The sequence below is a fragment of the Hippocampus comes genome, unplaced genomic scaffold (assembly GCF_001891065.2).
Source record: "Hippocampus comes isolate QL1 unplaced genomic scaffold, H_comes_QL1_v1.1 scaffold85, whole genome shotgun sequence".
NCBI lineage: Eukaryota > Metazoa > Chordata > Actinopteri > Syngnathiformes > Syngnathidae > Hippocampus > Hippocampus comes.
The window spans coordinates 5,330,571-5,347,745 of record NW_017805540.1 but is presented as its reverse complement, the minus strand read 5'-3'; the positions used below and the strand labels follow the sequence as shown (position 1 = coordinate 5,347,745).

At 42.7% G+C, this 17,175-nt stretch overlaps 1 protein-coding gene and 1 long non-coding RNA gene across 2 annotated transcripts in view; both read right to left on the bottom strand.

The window, feature by feature from the left end:
• Window positions 1–3,825: 3,825 nt before the first annotated feature.
• LOC109521382 (uncharacterized) lies at window positions 3,826–5,527 on the bottom strand. Its single transcript, XR_002169343.1, has 2 exons — window positions 5,346–5,527; window positions 3,826–5,108 (listed from the first exon to the last, which is right to left on the bottom strand). It is a non-coding gene; the product is annotated as an uncharacterized LOC109521382 (long non-coding RNA).
• A 1,285-nt stretch (window positions 5,528–6,812) lies between these two features.
• The window catches only part of mmp16b (matrix metallopeptidase 16b (membrane-inserted)), a 21,162-nt gene continuing 10,799 nt past the window's right edge, over window positions 6,813–17,175 (bottom strand). The window contains exons 5-10 of the mRNA XM_019879223.1: window positions 16,212–16,373; window positions 15,120–15,337; window positions 14,896–15,034; window positions 12,845–12,995; window positions 9,011–9,126; window positions 6,813–7,812 (exon numbers count right to left, since the gene is read on the bottom strand). Coding sequence (XP_019734782.1) covers window positions 7,451–7,812; window positions 9,011–9,126; window positions 12,845–12,995; window positions 14,896–15,034; window positions 15,120–15,337; window positions 16,212–16,373 — 1,148 coding nt within the window. The 3' untranslated portion in view covers window positions 6,813–7,450. The remainder of the gene's footprint in view (window positions 7,813–9,010; window positions 9,127–12,844; window positions 12,996–14,895; window positions 15,035–15,119; window positions 15,338–16,211; window positions 16,374–17,175) is intronic.

Below are 17,175 nucleotides of genomic sequence, written 5' to 3'. Positions count from 1 at the left end.
AGTGGTTGCAACAGATCCCGGGAACAACATTGGACATCTCAGTCCAGAAATGTGCAGTGCTGGGAACAGCAAGGATACTGCGCAGAACCCTCAAGCTTCCTGGCCTCTGGTAGAGGACCCGAGCTGAATGAGGGATGGACACCACCCGAGGGGTGAGACGAGGATTTTTTTATATATATATATGTATAAATGTTTATACATACATACATACACACAGTATATATCAAGAGAGACATATCAGCGCACCGACCTACCGATTTTTGTGTCATTGTGCTTTTTATATGTGAATCGAATGAATGAGCCATTGATCAAAAGATTTAAAATGGCGGCAGCTGATCTCGCTGATTGGCTGTTATCTAGCGAATCAGTGCATGAGCTAGAACTATGAAACTATGAGGCAGGACACAAAATCAAATACATACATACATACACACAGTATATATCAAGAGAGACATATCAGCGCACCGACCTACCGATTTTTGTGTCATTGTGCTTTTTATATGTGAATCGAATGAATGAGCCATTGATCAAAAGATTTAAAATGGCGGCAGCTGATCTCGCTGATTGGCTGTTATCTAGCGAATCAGTGCATGAGCTAGAACTATGAAACTATGAGGCAGGACACAAAATCAAAGCAATGGCAAAGAAAATTATTTTGTAAATTCAGCCTAGAAAAATATTGCTTTTTACTTTGACTTGTTCTTTTGAGTGTGTTGGGCAAGGTTCTGTATGTGTATTTCATGAAATCTGGCTGTGGAAGGTTTGATAAACAATTACTTCCTGGCATCACCACTTTCATGACAAATCCCTCAATTCGTCAGCAAACAGATCTTCACCATGACCCGTGATTTCCATGTTTGGATTATACTATATTTGGTTTTGTTTTATGCTATCCCCGTGTCCCGTATTGATGTCTTGTCTTTAGGTCATTAGGTTTTCATTTCCCCCTGCTCTTCAGCCACTCCCATCTTGTCCAGGTGTGCCTCATTGTTGCGTCAGTTGTTTTGTGTTGAGCTTTGTTTTTTTTCTTCTTTCTATCCCCCAATTTTGCTGCTGTAGACTGTAAATTTCCCCAGTGTGGGACAAATGAAGGATATCTTAATTCTTAATTCACTGGTTTCTCTGCCTCTGTCCATTGTTGTTGTCACAAGTAATGTTCCTTTTGTAGAAAATGGCTGCATAGATTTGAACAAAATACAACAGAGTTGCTTGTGCACCACTACCATTAACAGCAAGGTTGTGAACAGAGCGAAGCTTGTTTCGTGACAGCATCATGACCCCAGTGATGGTGTGTGCTGTCGTGTAGTTCAAAGATTTGTCATGTGCCCCACCAGGCTCAATCCAAATCTCTTGGCTTCACCGTTGTTTTCGACGACGCTGTCAACTAATGCAACTTCTACAATGTGCTACCAGGTAAGCTCAGAACATTCAGGTGTCCTCAAATATGTGCTGAAAATATTTGCTTGTTATCCAGTGTCATCAATCATCATCATCATCATTATTATTAGTGTCATGTTCTGTCTGTTTTGATTGTGTTTCCGATCCAATTGGAGTGAAGGGCATTTCCCTTCAGCAGGTACACCTGTGATACGTTTCCCAATCAAGCCTTGCCTCATATTTGATGGACTGTCAAGTTTCCAAGTCACCTCTAGTTGATTCTGTCAGGTTCTGGACCAAACCGAATAATGTTTTGGGAAAAGGGCACTGACAACGTCCAAACAGAAATCGCTGGTCACAAGGAGCCAGGAAAAACAATGCAGGAACAAAAGCAGAGAATAAACAAACAAATGTATTTTTATTATTATAAAATGTCTTGAAGCCAAAGTTCAAGAGCAATAAGAAAAAAATAAAATACTCACAGATTCAAATCTATGAATAACGAAGGGCCAAGAAAGCAACACTTGAAGGACAACAGCGAGCAAGATCAACAAGCCAACAGTGACTTGGAAACTTGACAGTGATAGAGAAATAAAAAATGGTATCATGTTTAAAGTTTCATTTAATTTGGGCATGTCTAGAAGTTTGGGGCGTATTCAGCGCTCCCAAATGCCTGCGCGCAAAGGTGTCAGCCGTTTGGGCGGAGGGCTTTTGAAGTCCACAGGTATCATATCAAAACAAGGGGGCGAACAGATGGAAGAAGGCTAGACTCGGTCACAAAGTGGGAATAAACAATTTAGGAATGAAGTGTTGTAGAATATCAAAAGACGGTTTGGAAACGGGTGTCGCGCCCAGGCGGACATTTGACATCTGCGAAGTCTGCGACTGGCTGATTCGTTGTAGACCAGACTGGAAGGTGTCAACGTATCTGTGGTTCAAAGCTTAAACCAAGGTAATCAGATCACTACCGAGAGGCCGGACCGGGGGCATGGTATGCAAATATCGGGGGCAGTGTTTTTCTTGTATTTTGCATATGTAAACAATAAAAGTTCAACAGGAGCACAAGGACTTTGTGATCATGGAGCAACTACCGTCGTTCGCTCTTCGAGATCCACCTCTGCCGATAAAGACAAGCTTCCCTGACAACCGTGCGACGACCGACAGTCCAAAACCACAACGAATTGCGACAGGAGATGAAGGTTTCTCCCATGACGAGAGTAAACCGTAAAAAAACGTAAAACAAATGCTAAAAAAGAATAATTGCGAGTGAGCAGCGGCAGCCAGACACGCCAGCGTACACTCAACCTGGAAGTGTCTTGAAGCAGTACGTACACCGACGCACATCTGGCATGTTACTCATCCTTATTAGTTTGTTTTTTTGGAAACTGTTCTAAATGCCAATTTTGTTAGGTTTTGTTTTTTAGATGACCTGTGGCAACATTTGGATGATGAGGTCGGGAGACTAGGAAGAAGTGCAACAGCAGATGCTGTATCTGAGGTCCAGCGATACCTGGCAGAGGGGAATGTTGCACGCAGTCAAGACCCGCTGTTATATTGGAAGAACCAACACACTACTTTTCCAAACCTCTCCCACCTTGCAAAGGAGTTCCTCTGTACGCCGGCATTATCAGTGCCATGTGAGTGTGTGTTCTCCACAGGAGGGGAAATAGTATGCAAGAAACGCAACAGACTCAAATTCAACTTATTTTTCTGAATAAAGATTTTTGAAGACAAAGCCCACAAGCATCCTCATTCACAGAATTTTCACATTATTCAAACATAATGAATAATACAATATGAATGCATAGATGTCAATGATATTGGATACACTTCGTCATCAGATCACTCAGTTCAGTCTGTCAAGTTGGTTGCCTGCAGGGATTTTGAAAGTCCAGCAGGTATCAGTGGTCAGCGACACAGTATCAACACAGTGTGTCATTGTGTCAACACGCTTCATGACGCCTCATGGACCCATCACTACTTGAAATGGATTTGTATTAGAATGGAACAAGACATGTCAATAATCTGAGAGGCACTTGGTGAGACAAGGAGATTTGAATAAATACCTTATTCTCCAAAAGGAGATCAAAATGGTCCCACATGGCGGACAATTTGCGCTTCCCCGGGAGCTGCTCCATAAAAATAACGCATGTACTTTGACAAGCGAGCGAGGGTGAGGTCTGGCTTGTTTCGGCAGGCGGCATTGTGTCGTTCGACGCACTTCCTTATAAACACAGTTTGGCGGGCTTTTGCGGCGTCGACGCCCCCTGGACTGAGTCGACGCAGTTCATGTATTAGTCACGTGATCGTCTTGAAGCAGCATGCACACCGACGCAGGGATTGCTCTGTGAGCTCAACGCGTGCGTCGACACATCGGTGTTGCTGGACCCATCACTACTTTTCACTTTAACATGCTTTGGGACAATCAAGGCCTCTGTGACTCACTCGTTTGTTATGCACTTGTTTTTATTTAGAACATACAGCATGTCGTTACCCTTGGAGTAGTAGATGGTTTAAATAAAAACAAATCTTTCAAGCAGACAGCATCCTCCACTTTATGTACATACTGTATATACGTTTAATCCTACTACATGAGGCCTCGGACGTGTCGGGAATTTAAAAAGAACAAAACCTTCCTTCGTTGCATCAGCTACTTCCTGTCTTAGCCCTAATGCTTAGCAGCACAAAGTTGGATGAAAGGCAGACAAGAAAATAAAATAAAACCCAAAGGTGGAGTTAGTCCACACGTCAAAGTGTCAGTCAGTACTCCGTTCAATGCTTGTGATTGGTCTCTCTACAAAAACACATGAATGCAATGAGCAGTCTAGGAGATAAAATAGCAGCTTCAAATGCATTTCTCTTTCTCTAACATGAAATACGGTACTTAATACTGTCCCACCTGGCCTTATTGTACCCACAAATCCACGGTTCATCACACGCACGTCCACTTTACGACTTTTAAATGCTTTTAAGACTGACATAATACCTTGTACACAGTCACAGATGGTGGTCAGGTCCAATTTCTTTAAAAAAAAAAAAGCACAAAAAGACACCTTGTACAGCAAGTAGAACCTTTAGGACCGCAGCTTCAACCTCCTCCGCCACTAAACTTAAACCATTCATTATGGGTCCGCTTCTCCTCATGAGGGTCGCGGGAATGCTGGAGCCCATCCCAGCCGTCTTGGGGCCGTTGGCGGAGATCACCCTGAATTGGTTGCCAGCCAGTCGCAGGGCACCACAAAAATGATGATGCGAAAGCTCCACCCAACGTAAATGACATCACCTTTGAAGGCTGCAACACGTTTACTGAGAGGTTAAGTCTGTTTCAAGTAGAAAAAAAAAAAAGATCCATCAAAGCTCCACTTAAACTGACGCGCCTGCGTTGATGATACATATTTGTCAGAAGCTGCTCATCTTGTATATTTAATCAGACTTTGGTTCGACATTGTCTCGTGTATAAATATTTCATTTTGGATATCTAATGTCACAGAGTATGTGAAATGTTAGAGGTGATTTATTTCTATAAATATACTCATTGATTTAAGCAGTGGTAGTCGTTAAACAAGATTGGATCCTTTCTCTTCTTAGCAATGTTATTTTTTTGCTGTTAATCTGAATTATTGTTTTATTTTAGTAAAATTACTTAATATTTTCAGCCACACACTGGATGAACACGCACTTCATATCTCACGTTGTGTCTTGAGATTCAAAGACTATTCTTTTTTTTTTCTCTTTTCCCAGAAGAAAAATAAGTCTTCTTTTGCTTTCAACCCCATTCCCACATGCGATGTCCAAACACAAAACATAGTATGGATGACCAAATTTGTTGAAGGTGAAAGGAATGCACTTGTTGATAGCGGAAACAAACAAACAAACAAAAAAAAAAAAAGCTCTCAAACCGAGCTAAATTGGACAGAAATATTTGTAATGGTTTAGGATTCGGATTAGGTAGGTTAGGGTCATTTTACTTCTCCAATGCCAAGATAACTTTGACACAGAAATGTTTTAGTTTTCTTCCCAAAAGAAATCTATCAATATCTCTATATATAATAACATTAGTTGTGTTAAAGTGGGGAGGTGAAGATGAGAGTACTCAATATAAAGGTATTGCATCAAACAAACTAGTCAACTAGTCCACTTTACTAACCCGTATCCATGTGATTGATTACAGTAATTAATACAGTAATCACGTGTGTTTGATATCTCGTCTTCCAATCGGCCGATAAGGAGGACTTGTGACTCGGCCGTCAACCACGGTCGCTGGTGAAAGATAATCTTCCAGAACACAATGCTCCGAAGACAACTCAGTCTACAGATGACAAAGGCTGATTGTGGATGAGCATAGCAGTTAGCCGTCCGGCGCGAGCGTCGGCCAGTTAGATTGCTGCTAATCTATTCAGGGCAGGGGGACCATGGGACTGGCGGGGAGGAACAAGGGCAGCGGCGCCAAGTGACGCTCCATATTTGTCGCCAGAACGTTCTGCCCAACAACTGTGTGCTAATGAGAACAAGCATCGTAACACTTTGAGTAGTTAGTACAGGACGGCCTGCCATGAGAAAAACGCAGCGCTCCCACTGATTGTAATTAGATTCAGTGTAATTCTGGACTGTATTTTAATCAGATGTTTTTATTTCTTTCTAAGCAGCTTCATCAAATTCATAAGTGGTGCGGAAATGTTGCCGATCGCCGTACTGTACTGACTAGTCAACTTTGATGTAACTTTACATTAACATTAGAATTGATGACTAAGAATTCACTTTGCTCTTGGGAAGTCAAAAATTTCTATCGATATATGGTGATAAAACTTTGTGACCAAGCTCTGAAAATAACAAAATATAGTTTTCCCCAATTTTGCAATACAGTACTAGTATGTTTAGTGTACATGCTTCTAAGGGGAAATCAAGATGACAGTAAAATGTTCTATGTGCACCCACGTGTCTAAACATGGTATTCTGATGAATATTGTGTTTGTGAAATATGAATTAAGCAGCGTTTTTAAACATCGCAGGGGGCGGCCATCTTACCACTTGCTGTCAAATGAAAATGACATTACAGTTGCCGAGATGACTATGATGTCATTTTGTCTCAACTAATGGCAGTACAAGACCAAAATGGCTGCACCAAGAGATGAATGAAAACGACTGGATTTTTCTGCTCAAGTCATATTAACTCATTATTAATTTTCATCAGAACGCCATGCTTGGACTAGTGGAAGTGCATAGAACATAACATATTGTTGTAAAGAACAATATTGACTTTCCTTCCCCTTTAAACTTGGTAGCAAATTTTGATTGGCCAAATGACCACTTCAAACAAAAATGGCCGACTTCCTGTATCTTGTGCATTTACTCATGAATGGACTGATATGCCTGCTCATTCTAAAGTTTCTAACTCGAAACCGGCATTCAGGACTGAATTTTGAAAGAGTTCCGTGAGGCCGTTATGGCACAGTTTTTTGGATGAAGGACGTACCCTCAAAATGGCTAGTTAGTTGTGTTGTGTTATTGTTGTTTCATTTTTACCACACTTTATAGCTGCCTGCCATCTTCACATATTCTGAAAAAAAATCTGAATGTGTTACCAAAAGTAAGGGAAAAAACTTGAGCCAACATCCTCTTTGGAAGAAAAGGTCCACACAATCTGTGTGTGTGTGTGTGTGTGTGTGTGTGTGTGTGTGTGTGTGTGTGTGTGTGTGTGTGTCTATCCGTCATACAATTTCAATTTAAAAAAAAAAAAAAAAAAGCACAGCTCAGGGTGATTCCATTGAGAACAAAAGTCAATTTGAAGCTTAAATCTAATTGGTTGGTGCTCGGGAAGTTTCTTCAAGCAAGTGTGCAGACAGGAGAGACCAAAAAAAAAAAAAAAGTCCACTTACATACAGGAACTTGAGTCACACTCGCACTGTTGAGTTTGTTAGAGAAAAAGAGTCCAAGTAGATAAATACACAGGACTTAAGAGATATGGCTCCCTCACTGCCTTCAGTCTCCTTTTGTGCAGTTCTGCCAGGCATCGCAATACGCGGCCGGCGATTTCGAAACCTGTCGATCCGAGCTCGGCGAGCCCAGGCCTTCCTCACACCCACTCCTGCATGGAGCGCTTGCAGTACAGTATGTGGCGCTGCGTGCTCTTCCTGCGGAACTGGAACACGGTGTACAGCAGGACCATCATGCAGAGCGCCAGGACACACGGGATGGCGATGGCCACCGCCTTCTCCGTACCGCCCGCACCGTCCAGTTTGATGACCACGTCGGCGTCGCCGCTGTCGTAGTGGCGCTCCTCGGCTGCCGGCGGGCTCCAGTCCCAGTCGGGATCCGGGGGGAGACCGTCGCAGCCCATGAAATCGCGCAGGATGGAGCGTGGGTAGCCCGGCTCCACGCGGAGCAGCTGGTTGTTGAACTTCCAGTATTCCTTACCCTTGTAAAAGTAGGTGAAGCCTGGATGGACACAGGGAGCCGGCATTTCAGTGCTGCTTTTTCATTTTGATTCACAATTTGTCAGCAACATGAAATATTGGTTAGCGCATGCATTTATGAAGCTTCATATGTGCAGTTGCATATATGCTTGTATTTATATCTTATATTTATATTGCATTCTATACTGTGTACAGTTATTTTTCTGAAACATTTGCGCATGCAACACTTTGTTTTTTCTTTTCAACGCCCCCCCCCATTTTGCTGCTGTAGACTGCAAATTTCCCCAGTGTGGGACAAATAAAGGTTATATTATCTGATCTTATCTTATCATTCCCTACCATCGGTCCTCTGCTCATTTGGTACCGGGCCACAAAGGTAAGCACTACATTTTTTCTTTTTCTTTTTTGTTTTGAAGGGGAGCATACACATCCGGATCAGCAATGCATGTCTGAATCCCATCTCCCCATTCAGAAGCAAAACACCAGCTGACAAACACTTGTGGACCATCGACGTGATTTGTTCACGAAGCAGAAAGTGGAGGAATTTTTGTTCATGAAACTGAATTATCTTTCTTCTCCACAGTGTTAGGAAAGAGAAATTATGTTACAATAGTTGTCGTAGTAGGAGTGTTGGTCCCCATTACTCACATGCCCCCACAACATCTAATGCTGCCAACCCCCAAACTGCAAAATTAATTCCAAGCGGGCCGCTAAAAAGTGCACTGGGCGCTGCAAAAGGCCCCGGGCCTTAGTTTGGACAGCAGTACTCTACAACATGGACTCATTTTAGTTCCATGTTTGGCTTTTCAGTAAGGTGAATATCCAGTTTGTAAAAAAACACGTCAAATCTGTTTATAGTTTTTCAATGTCATTTTTTTTCCCCCTGATCACATTGTTGCGCTGTCTCAGGGTGAAATGCTCAAGGTCCATTTTAAAACCGCTCCCCAGGTTACCAAATGTCTTTCAAATATGGTCAGGGTGTCATGAGTAGTTCTTGTTGCTGGGTCACGTGACACGCCTGGTCAAAGCTTACGTGACAATCAAACGCCGGTGCTGCAGTGCCTTCCTTGTGTTCAGTGTAAGCAACAAGCAAAGCAGCTTAATGGCGGTCTGCTGCCATCACGCTCTCAAATCAGCTTTGAAACAACGGCGGCATTGAACTGTATATGCCGTTGCAATCTCTCTCTCTCTAATGGGATTTGCGACACCGGGTGGAGTACCGTTGGCTTTGTCCACGAAAGCCCCCTGCGGAGAATCGGGGATGCCCTTCCAGATGGTGATAGGCTTGGGATAACCTGGATCCATGGTCCTCATATCTTCATTGTAGCGCCAGTACCTGGAAAATGGCACACAAACACCACATTCACACTCATATAAGCAGAGAGTTTCATTGTTTTACACTATCGGGTGATTCATAAAAATTCCAATGAACCGGTGCTCAATTGTGTGTTCACGCTCTAACAGATTGCAGGAGCTGTTGGCAGCAGGTGAAAAAGTCCATTGCGTTTAAAAAAGAATGATGCACTTTGGGTAACTCAAATGGTTTTCACATTTAGTTTTACTCTTTCAACTCAGCACAGGAAGATGCACATTTCAAGTAAAATATGATTTTGTTTAGCTTTTATTAACGTCTTGACAGCAGCATTGACACATTCCTTTGACCACTGAAATGGAGCTATATACTCGTTTACGTTGCAACGAAATCCCGGCTGTCCGATGGGAACATTTACTCCTTGGTTGTGTAGCTCAGCTGTACTGGGTTCTGAGTTTGGCTATCAGGCTTACGTTCCAGCGTGATGCTCAATTCAGATTTTTAGTTTAATCTGATCTTTTTATTTACTCGTTCACACAGTCACATAACTAATGCGACTTCTAATGCAAATGCGACGTGGCCGTGATGTGTCACGCGTGCGCACAAAGCGTGACGTCGAGTGACATGCACTAAAAAATGCTCAACATCACGTGGCGCAGTGTTTATGGAAGTAAATATGGTCCCGCATGTAGGGGCTCATCTCATCATTTCATATCGCCAGAGTAGCGAGGTGGGAGGAGGTAGAAATATTTTGGAGATACTAAACAACGGTTTTGCTCCTCATTTAATGGATACGTTTACTCAAGATGATTATTATAGTCACTTGACCACAATGATGTTGAATATACCAAGTCTGTGACCGCCATGTACAGCAGGGGTCCCCAACCGCCGGTCCGCGGACCAGTACCGGTCCGCAGGGCATTTGGTACCGGGCCGCACAGAAAGAACTTGCCTTAATTCCGTTTTATTTATTTCGGAATACGAAAGATGTTTTATTTTGAAAAATTACCGGATTCTCCGTTACATCCGTCTGTGTCACGCTTGACACACGTCAAGCCGCGCTTCTTCGTCACGTGATCGATTACGCTAAAAACAAAACGCTAGAGCTCGCAAAAAGAGTAATAAAACTGCTGGAGAGCGCAAATGGCGGCGGCCTTAAAAGTACGTTCGAGACAACTGGATTAAAGTTATGGCTGAATATTCTGAGATCGCCACAGTAGCACTGTTGCTATTTCCGACATGCTACCTGTGTGAGGAGGGGGTTTTCTGCAGCAACGGCGACTAAAACAAAATTACGAAGTAGACTGGACACACTTGAGGTGTCATTGTCTCCTATTACCCCGAGATGGGACCGTCTGGTTGCAGAAAATCAAGCTCGGGGCTGTGGTGAGTCGTCATTTTCATGCACTTTGAATTTGCGTTGTATCGTATTTTGAAGGCATTAAACATTACCATAGCGATCAGAGAGAGTGTTGCGGCCAGATTAGACGCTCCTTGTGTTTATTATGATATTTCGAAAACACCAGAGTTTCCATGCAGCTCATACCATATTATTTTGTTGTATTATTTCCGCCACACCTTAGATGCCGGTCCCTGAAAATATTGTCTGACATAAACCGGTCCATGGGGCAAAAAGGGTTGGGGACCCCTGGTGTAAATCACTTTCGGGTTGTAGACATAGCTACAAAGCTAGCTAACTGCACATTATACACAAACGATAGCGGGTGGGTGATGGGGGTTGGTCTCGAAGTGCCCACACAGATGTTTTGGAACTACATGCGCCTGCTTCACCCATGTCCATATCATATCAAGACTGAGAATGAGAGGATCCCCTTTGAGTGGCCATTATTGAAGTAAGCTGTGACCACTCCCGCAGCAGCACAGATCTTCGCCCTGCACTTGTCTACGAAATAGCCAACACTGGAATGCAGGGATGCGCTACACCGCCCTGTCATAAATCTGTGTAGCCGCATTTCAGCCTCTCCAGCATTTTATTTGATATTCTAAAACATATTCATTAAAAGAGAAAGAGAACAAATAGACGCTCCTTGTGTTTATTATTATATTTCGAAAACACCACAGTTTCCATGCAGCTCATACCATATTATTTTGTTGTATTATTTCCGCCACACTTTAAATGCCGGTCCCTGGAAATATTGTCTGACATAAACCGGTCCGTGGGGCAAAAAAGGTTGGGGACCCCTGATGTACAGTATGTGAGAAAAAATGGCTGCATGATGATGCAAATTCGGCCGGTATTGTTACATAGGAATTAGGGGCTTTTAAAAAAATACCGGTATATAAATCAACATGCTCGACCATTCCAGCCGATTGGAAATTGATACGAATTTTGCAATTGATACCCCACACCTGCCTTCTTCCTGTTAACTGATAACTGCAATTTTTGTGGGTGGATTAAAAAAAATAAATCCAGGACTAAATCAAGAAGTCAGATTTCATGTCGAGACTGCACCGCCACAAATGAAGGACCAATTTCAGAAATCGACTGATTTTAAAATGTGTTTGGGTCTTCTCAATTTGATCGGAAATGCAGCAATAACCAAAAAAGGCTCATACATCTTCATTGTGTCACATGCGAGGAGATAAACAAAATGCGGGCATGATATCACCGTTGCCGTGATGATCGTGGCAAAGCAATTTGTCAGCGCCACGTTCCCCTCTTGGTGACCCCAACTGCAGATGATTTATGGTGACAGCTGTACAAACATGTCACAGAGCCATGCTGGCAAGCTGTGAGACTCCACTGCCATTCATTTGCAACAAGGGAGAAGCTATAGTACCTCCGAGACACCTTGATGCACTTGCTCAAGCAGCTTGCATACAGATCACAATGAAAATCAGGACAAATTTGAGCATCTTCCTTCCATTGCAATCAAAATCAGAAAAAGGTCGACTCTGGGATCTCTCGAAAAGATTATCCGAAGTGGTTATGTTTGCATACCTGTCAACTCGTACGGTTTAGCCATATTTTATACAGATTTTGTGGTGAATCTTACATATATGGCCATATCGCACAAATCATACGGATTCTGAAAATTTCCGTTTTTTTTTTTTTTTCCCTAACAGGTAGTTCCGTTTGCTTTTGCCCAGAATGGTGTTCGTCTACTCGAATGCTTTCATTTCCGGTAACGTTCCAGTAAATCACGTGGTTCCTAGTTGAAAACAGCAGAGTATTCATTCCATACTTCGGTAGTGTACAAGCAAGTTCTAAACTACAAGGTGAAAAAAGTAACGCAGGAATACAACTCTGAACAGTGTAATGCCACGAAGTAGAATGATGATTAGACATTCACCTGCCATTGTATTATGGAGATCTACAATAAATATCATTAAAAATTTCGTGGGTTTTTTTCTGCCGTTATTTTGACATATAAAATGCTTTGGTATGTTATAAGGATTTTTTGCTCTTTATAAGGATTTTTTTGGTAGTTTATATGGGTTGGCGCTCCGAAAGGTTGACAGGTATGAGTGTGGTGTGTCTTAAGAGTGATTTTTCCGACCACCCGACAAATTTGTTTTGGACTGACGCCGTTTAAGTACAGTGAGTGGACATTTTGACCAAAAATGTATTCATAAGTATTTCGCGGTAAATATGACATAAAGCATGTGCTCATTTTGGGCTCATAAAGATTCAGATTCTCAGAATATGTCCTATAAGTGCTTAGCAAAGTGGAAAAATGTCCCCATTGACACCCCCGGCTAGATGATACATGACGCGGACCTGTCTCCTTTGAAGAAGTAAGTCTTGGCCACATCCTCCCACCACACGGCCGTCTCAATGCTCTGCGTGGGCATGCCGCTGCCAAACAGCGAGATGTCCTGCGGGTAGGACGGCTGCAGAGTCGTGTCCTTGAACACCCAGAAGCGGTTACCTGTGAACGATGACGTGAACGTTAGCTGACCTTTGTGTTGTCATTGGTATGCATATGACCTCATTCTAGCAGAGATTCCAGATTGACTGACAGCACGCTCTGATCCAACTGGGTGACAGATGTCATGCTCATCTGCCTCATAGATGTGTGACTGTGTGTGAGACCTGCACGTGTTATGTTCAGTTAGCAATCCAACAGAAAATTACACCCTTCAAAATGGCTTCTGTGCAATATGAATGCATATACACAGCAATCAAAATGGCTCAAAAGTAGAGAATGCTTTTTGTAGGGGCTGCTGTTTTCCGAGCCCTGTATGGCGGTAGTCAATTCAACTCAATTCACTTTACAATGAGCAGCAGTTTCTTGACATAAAAGCTGGTTCGAGCTGTTTAAAGTCACTCCACGTTGATGTTTACTGTACTGTCAACCTCAGCATAAACAAAGAGAATTATGTGTTCCGTATTAACCAAACCACAAAACCTTTCCTTACTTAATGCTAATGCACAACACAAAACACCACACATAGGCTAATTTATAGCATAAGTGTTGTGGTATCATAACCCTTTAGAAATGGATACTTGAACACAAAATATGGAGCAGCACATGTAGACAGACAATACTCACAGGCGTATATTCTTTTTCCCCCATTGAAAAACAATTCTCTGTGCCTATCTGTAAAAAGGCCTTTTCATGCTTCATTTAGTAGAACCCAGCATGCCATCGACGAACTCAGTCATTGTGTATGTGTTGCAAGGGCACAAAGATGGAGCGCCGTGTCATGTAGCGACACACACACAGTAGATGTTTGTCGTCGCTCCACCACTTTGAACTGAAAGGCGTTCGATTTGGGAGAGTTGCCGAGTGATTTCAGAGAACACGTCCAATAGGAGACGGTTTGGCAGAATGACCTCAGAGTGCTATCAGCAAAAGACTTTGGCTGACTTGACTAGGACTGTAAAGTGTATGGACAAAATGAATGAGGTCATAATAAATGAAGTGTCCCAGTGTCCCAAACTTTGGGACACAAGAAGAATGCCATACGGTCGACTTCACATGCAAACAGCGGGTAAAGTCAGCAGGCTACTCTCTGGTAGGCTGTTAAGCAACCACTTTTCAAATATGGCCAAGTGTTCCCTGTTTAACTGTCAATAACATGCTGTTCTGTCTGTAAGCTTTTCTATATTATGTCGAGACGACACCTTTTATGTGGGGGAGAGTGTAGGAGACTCTATATGTTATTCAATGTATTTTCTATTTTGTTGCATTGTTTTCACTTTTCTGGGCGTCAGTCAAGTGATCATTAATTTACGTTTTTTCAGAGGCGGCCCTGAACGCCTCTCGAGTAGAACGGCAGTTGAGAAGGCGCGTAGTCCGACATCGACGTGTCTGTATTCGCTTCAGTGTGAAACGAATTAATAAAATGAATGTTCTGAAAACCACCACAACAGCTCTGTTTGCTTCGGAGCTGCAACACAAGCTTGCGCTGGGACACCATCAGCCCTGCACCCTGTTCTGCATTTCACACCAAGACAACCAAACCAAATGCAATGTGAAGAGGCCTTTATACTACCCCCTTTTGGTCAAGGTGCACACACCAGAAGAACACAATGTCAATGGAGTTGAAGAAAATGTGGCAAAACCTATTGAACGCTTTACATTTTATTGAACAGTGGCATTACTTTATATAGTGCAATATTATAGAGTAAGCAACTATTGTTCTAAAGTTTAAAAAACACATGACAAACGTGTTTGCTGGGTTTCTTTGGAAAGCCAGACAGAATTACTATTATTATTATTATTACCGTATTATTCTTACAATTATGAAATCAAGCCGTAGTCTTTGCCTCCACCAACTCACTCTCTTGTTTCCAATCTAAAATGTGTATCTTGCGTTTATTACCTTTGAAAAATACAAATTTTCCTTCGCTGTTTTCATAAACGGCGTCGATTTTGGCAGGCAAGCCTTTCCAGAAGTAGTTGATTTGCATGGGGTATCCAGGGACCACCGAGTTGTCCCGCACCCTCCAAAACCACTGGTCCTACGGATAAAGCAGGGATCAGGAAAATCATCATCATCACCATGGTGATTGTCAGCAGCATCGCTCATCGCTGTGCCGCTTTTACCTTGAAGACAAAAAGTTCCTGCCGCAGGATGGCCAGCGTGTTGAAGCCTCCATCGCAGATGTTGGGCTTGGAGTTGGGGTTGGATGGCTTGGCCCCCTGCGGAGGGCGGTGGGGCCTGGCGTGGCGGTCGTGCTTGCGGGGGTCCGAAGGAAGGTGGAAGCGAGGAGGGGGCGCCGTGGGCGGAGGCCTGGTCGGCTGCGGGGCTCTGTCGGGTGGACCTGAAGAAATCATCGCAAAAAACAAACTTTGTTTGTCTTCTATTGACTCTAAAAATTCTTCAATTACAAACAATAAATGCACTATAAATTTCAAAGAAAAAGTCAAAAATAAATCTTTCAATATAATTAAATACAAGTGTAAACATGTTGGGGAAAAAAAATCTAAAATTAACAATATGAATATGATATAAAATGAGGTATTTAAATACAGTTCGTTTCATCATGTGAGAGGTTCAAATTTTATTTTTTTAATTTATCATAAAAATAAATTTTAAAAAACCCTAAAAAAAGTCTAAAAAATAAATTCAGGGTGTGGGTGACTTGTCACCAAAATATAGTAACATTCAAGACTTTTTAAAATGTCTGAAGTAACATCAATCAATATATGAATTAGACACATGATTTACATTTTCATTCATTCATTCATTCATTTTCCGAACCGCTTGATCCTCACTACGGTCGCGGGGGGTGCTGGAGCCTATCCCAGCTGTCTTCGGGCAGTAGGCGGGGGACACCCTGAATCGGTTGCCAGCCAATCGCAGGATTTACATTTTGAGTACATTATATGACATTATATCAATAGTACAATACAAAGTAGTGTTCAATTCCTGTATATCACTCCCCTCCAAAAAAACCTTCACGGGAGATCGTCCAAATCACATTTCATTTAGTCACTTCAGTTCATTTCAACAAAAGAAAATCTGTTTGGAAAAGGTCTTCCCATTTATTCACATGTGCAGAAAAATTGAATAATGCCGGTGACATGTTAGCTTTGACTTTTTTTCTTTATATGTGAGTATATGTGCACCAAATACATTAGCTAGCTTTCTTGTCCTCAAGTGTTTTTACTCTAAGCAAATAGCTGGAGTGTTACCGTAGATCTTCTGGATGCCCTGCAGGTCGTCGTGAGGTAGTTTAAAGTTCTCTGTATCCATGTACTGGTAGAAAGGAGCCATGATGGCAGTGGGATCATTGGAGTGTTCCAGGCCGAGGGCGTGGCCCAGCTCGTGAACAGCGACCAAGAAGAGGTCGTTCCCTACAGGGGGGAACGGGGACAACATTGTGGATCCATGACACATTGAGAAAGAAGTATCATTGAGCTTCATACTTCATTTGATTATTCACATAATTTTTAATGCCCGCCCACTGAAACTTTCGGTTGCCCAGAATGTCCGTGATGTTTTCTTTTTTTTTGGGGGCGGGGGGGGGGGCATTTAAACAGGTTATCCTCCGAATGAGTCACTCTGCTATATGCTATCAAATCCATCCTTCATTGTGTGTATGGTGGAAAGCCCTCAAGCCAACTCATGTTCGCCTGCCGTCCTCAAGAGCTGCATGTGTCAGATTGATGTTTCCCTCCTCTAACGCACCCAATTCAAATGATCAGCTCATCAGCTCCTGGACATTTGAATCAGGTGTGTTGGAGGAGGGAAACATCTCTCTACCACATGCAGGAGAGTGGCCCACAAGGATCGTAGTTGCCCATCCCTAGCCTGGATGAATGTGAATGTATTGACAGCTTGTGTCGTGTTGAAATACAACACTGAATAGTGTTGTATTTTCACAACAACAAGTGTGGTTCGAAGGTGCAAAAAAATGACGAGAGCATGTGACTGGATGCCCATAATTACCCAAACTGGGTCAGTGTGTTCCTCCTGTCACTGCCAATGATATGCGAATTTATGATAATGTGTCACACACACAACACCAGTGTGCTCGCTGAACAGTGTGCGATGTTATATGAACAGGCTACCGTGTCTGTTGTGCATCACCCCAGTGAGGCCGCTCACTGTGCACCGTAGTCGGGCACACAGTCCGCTCACACACACACACACACA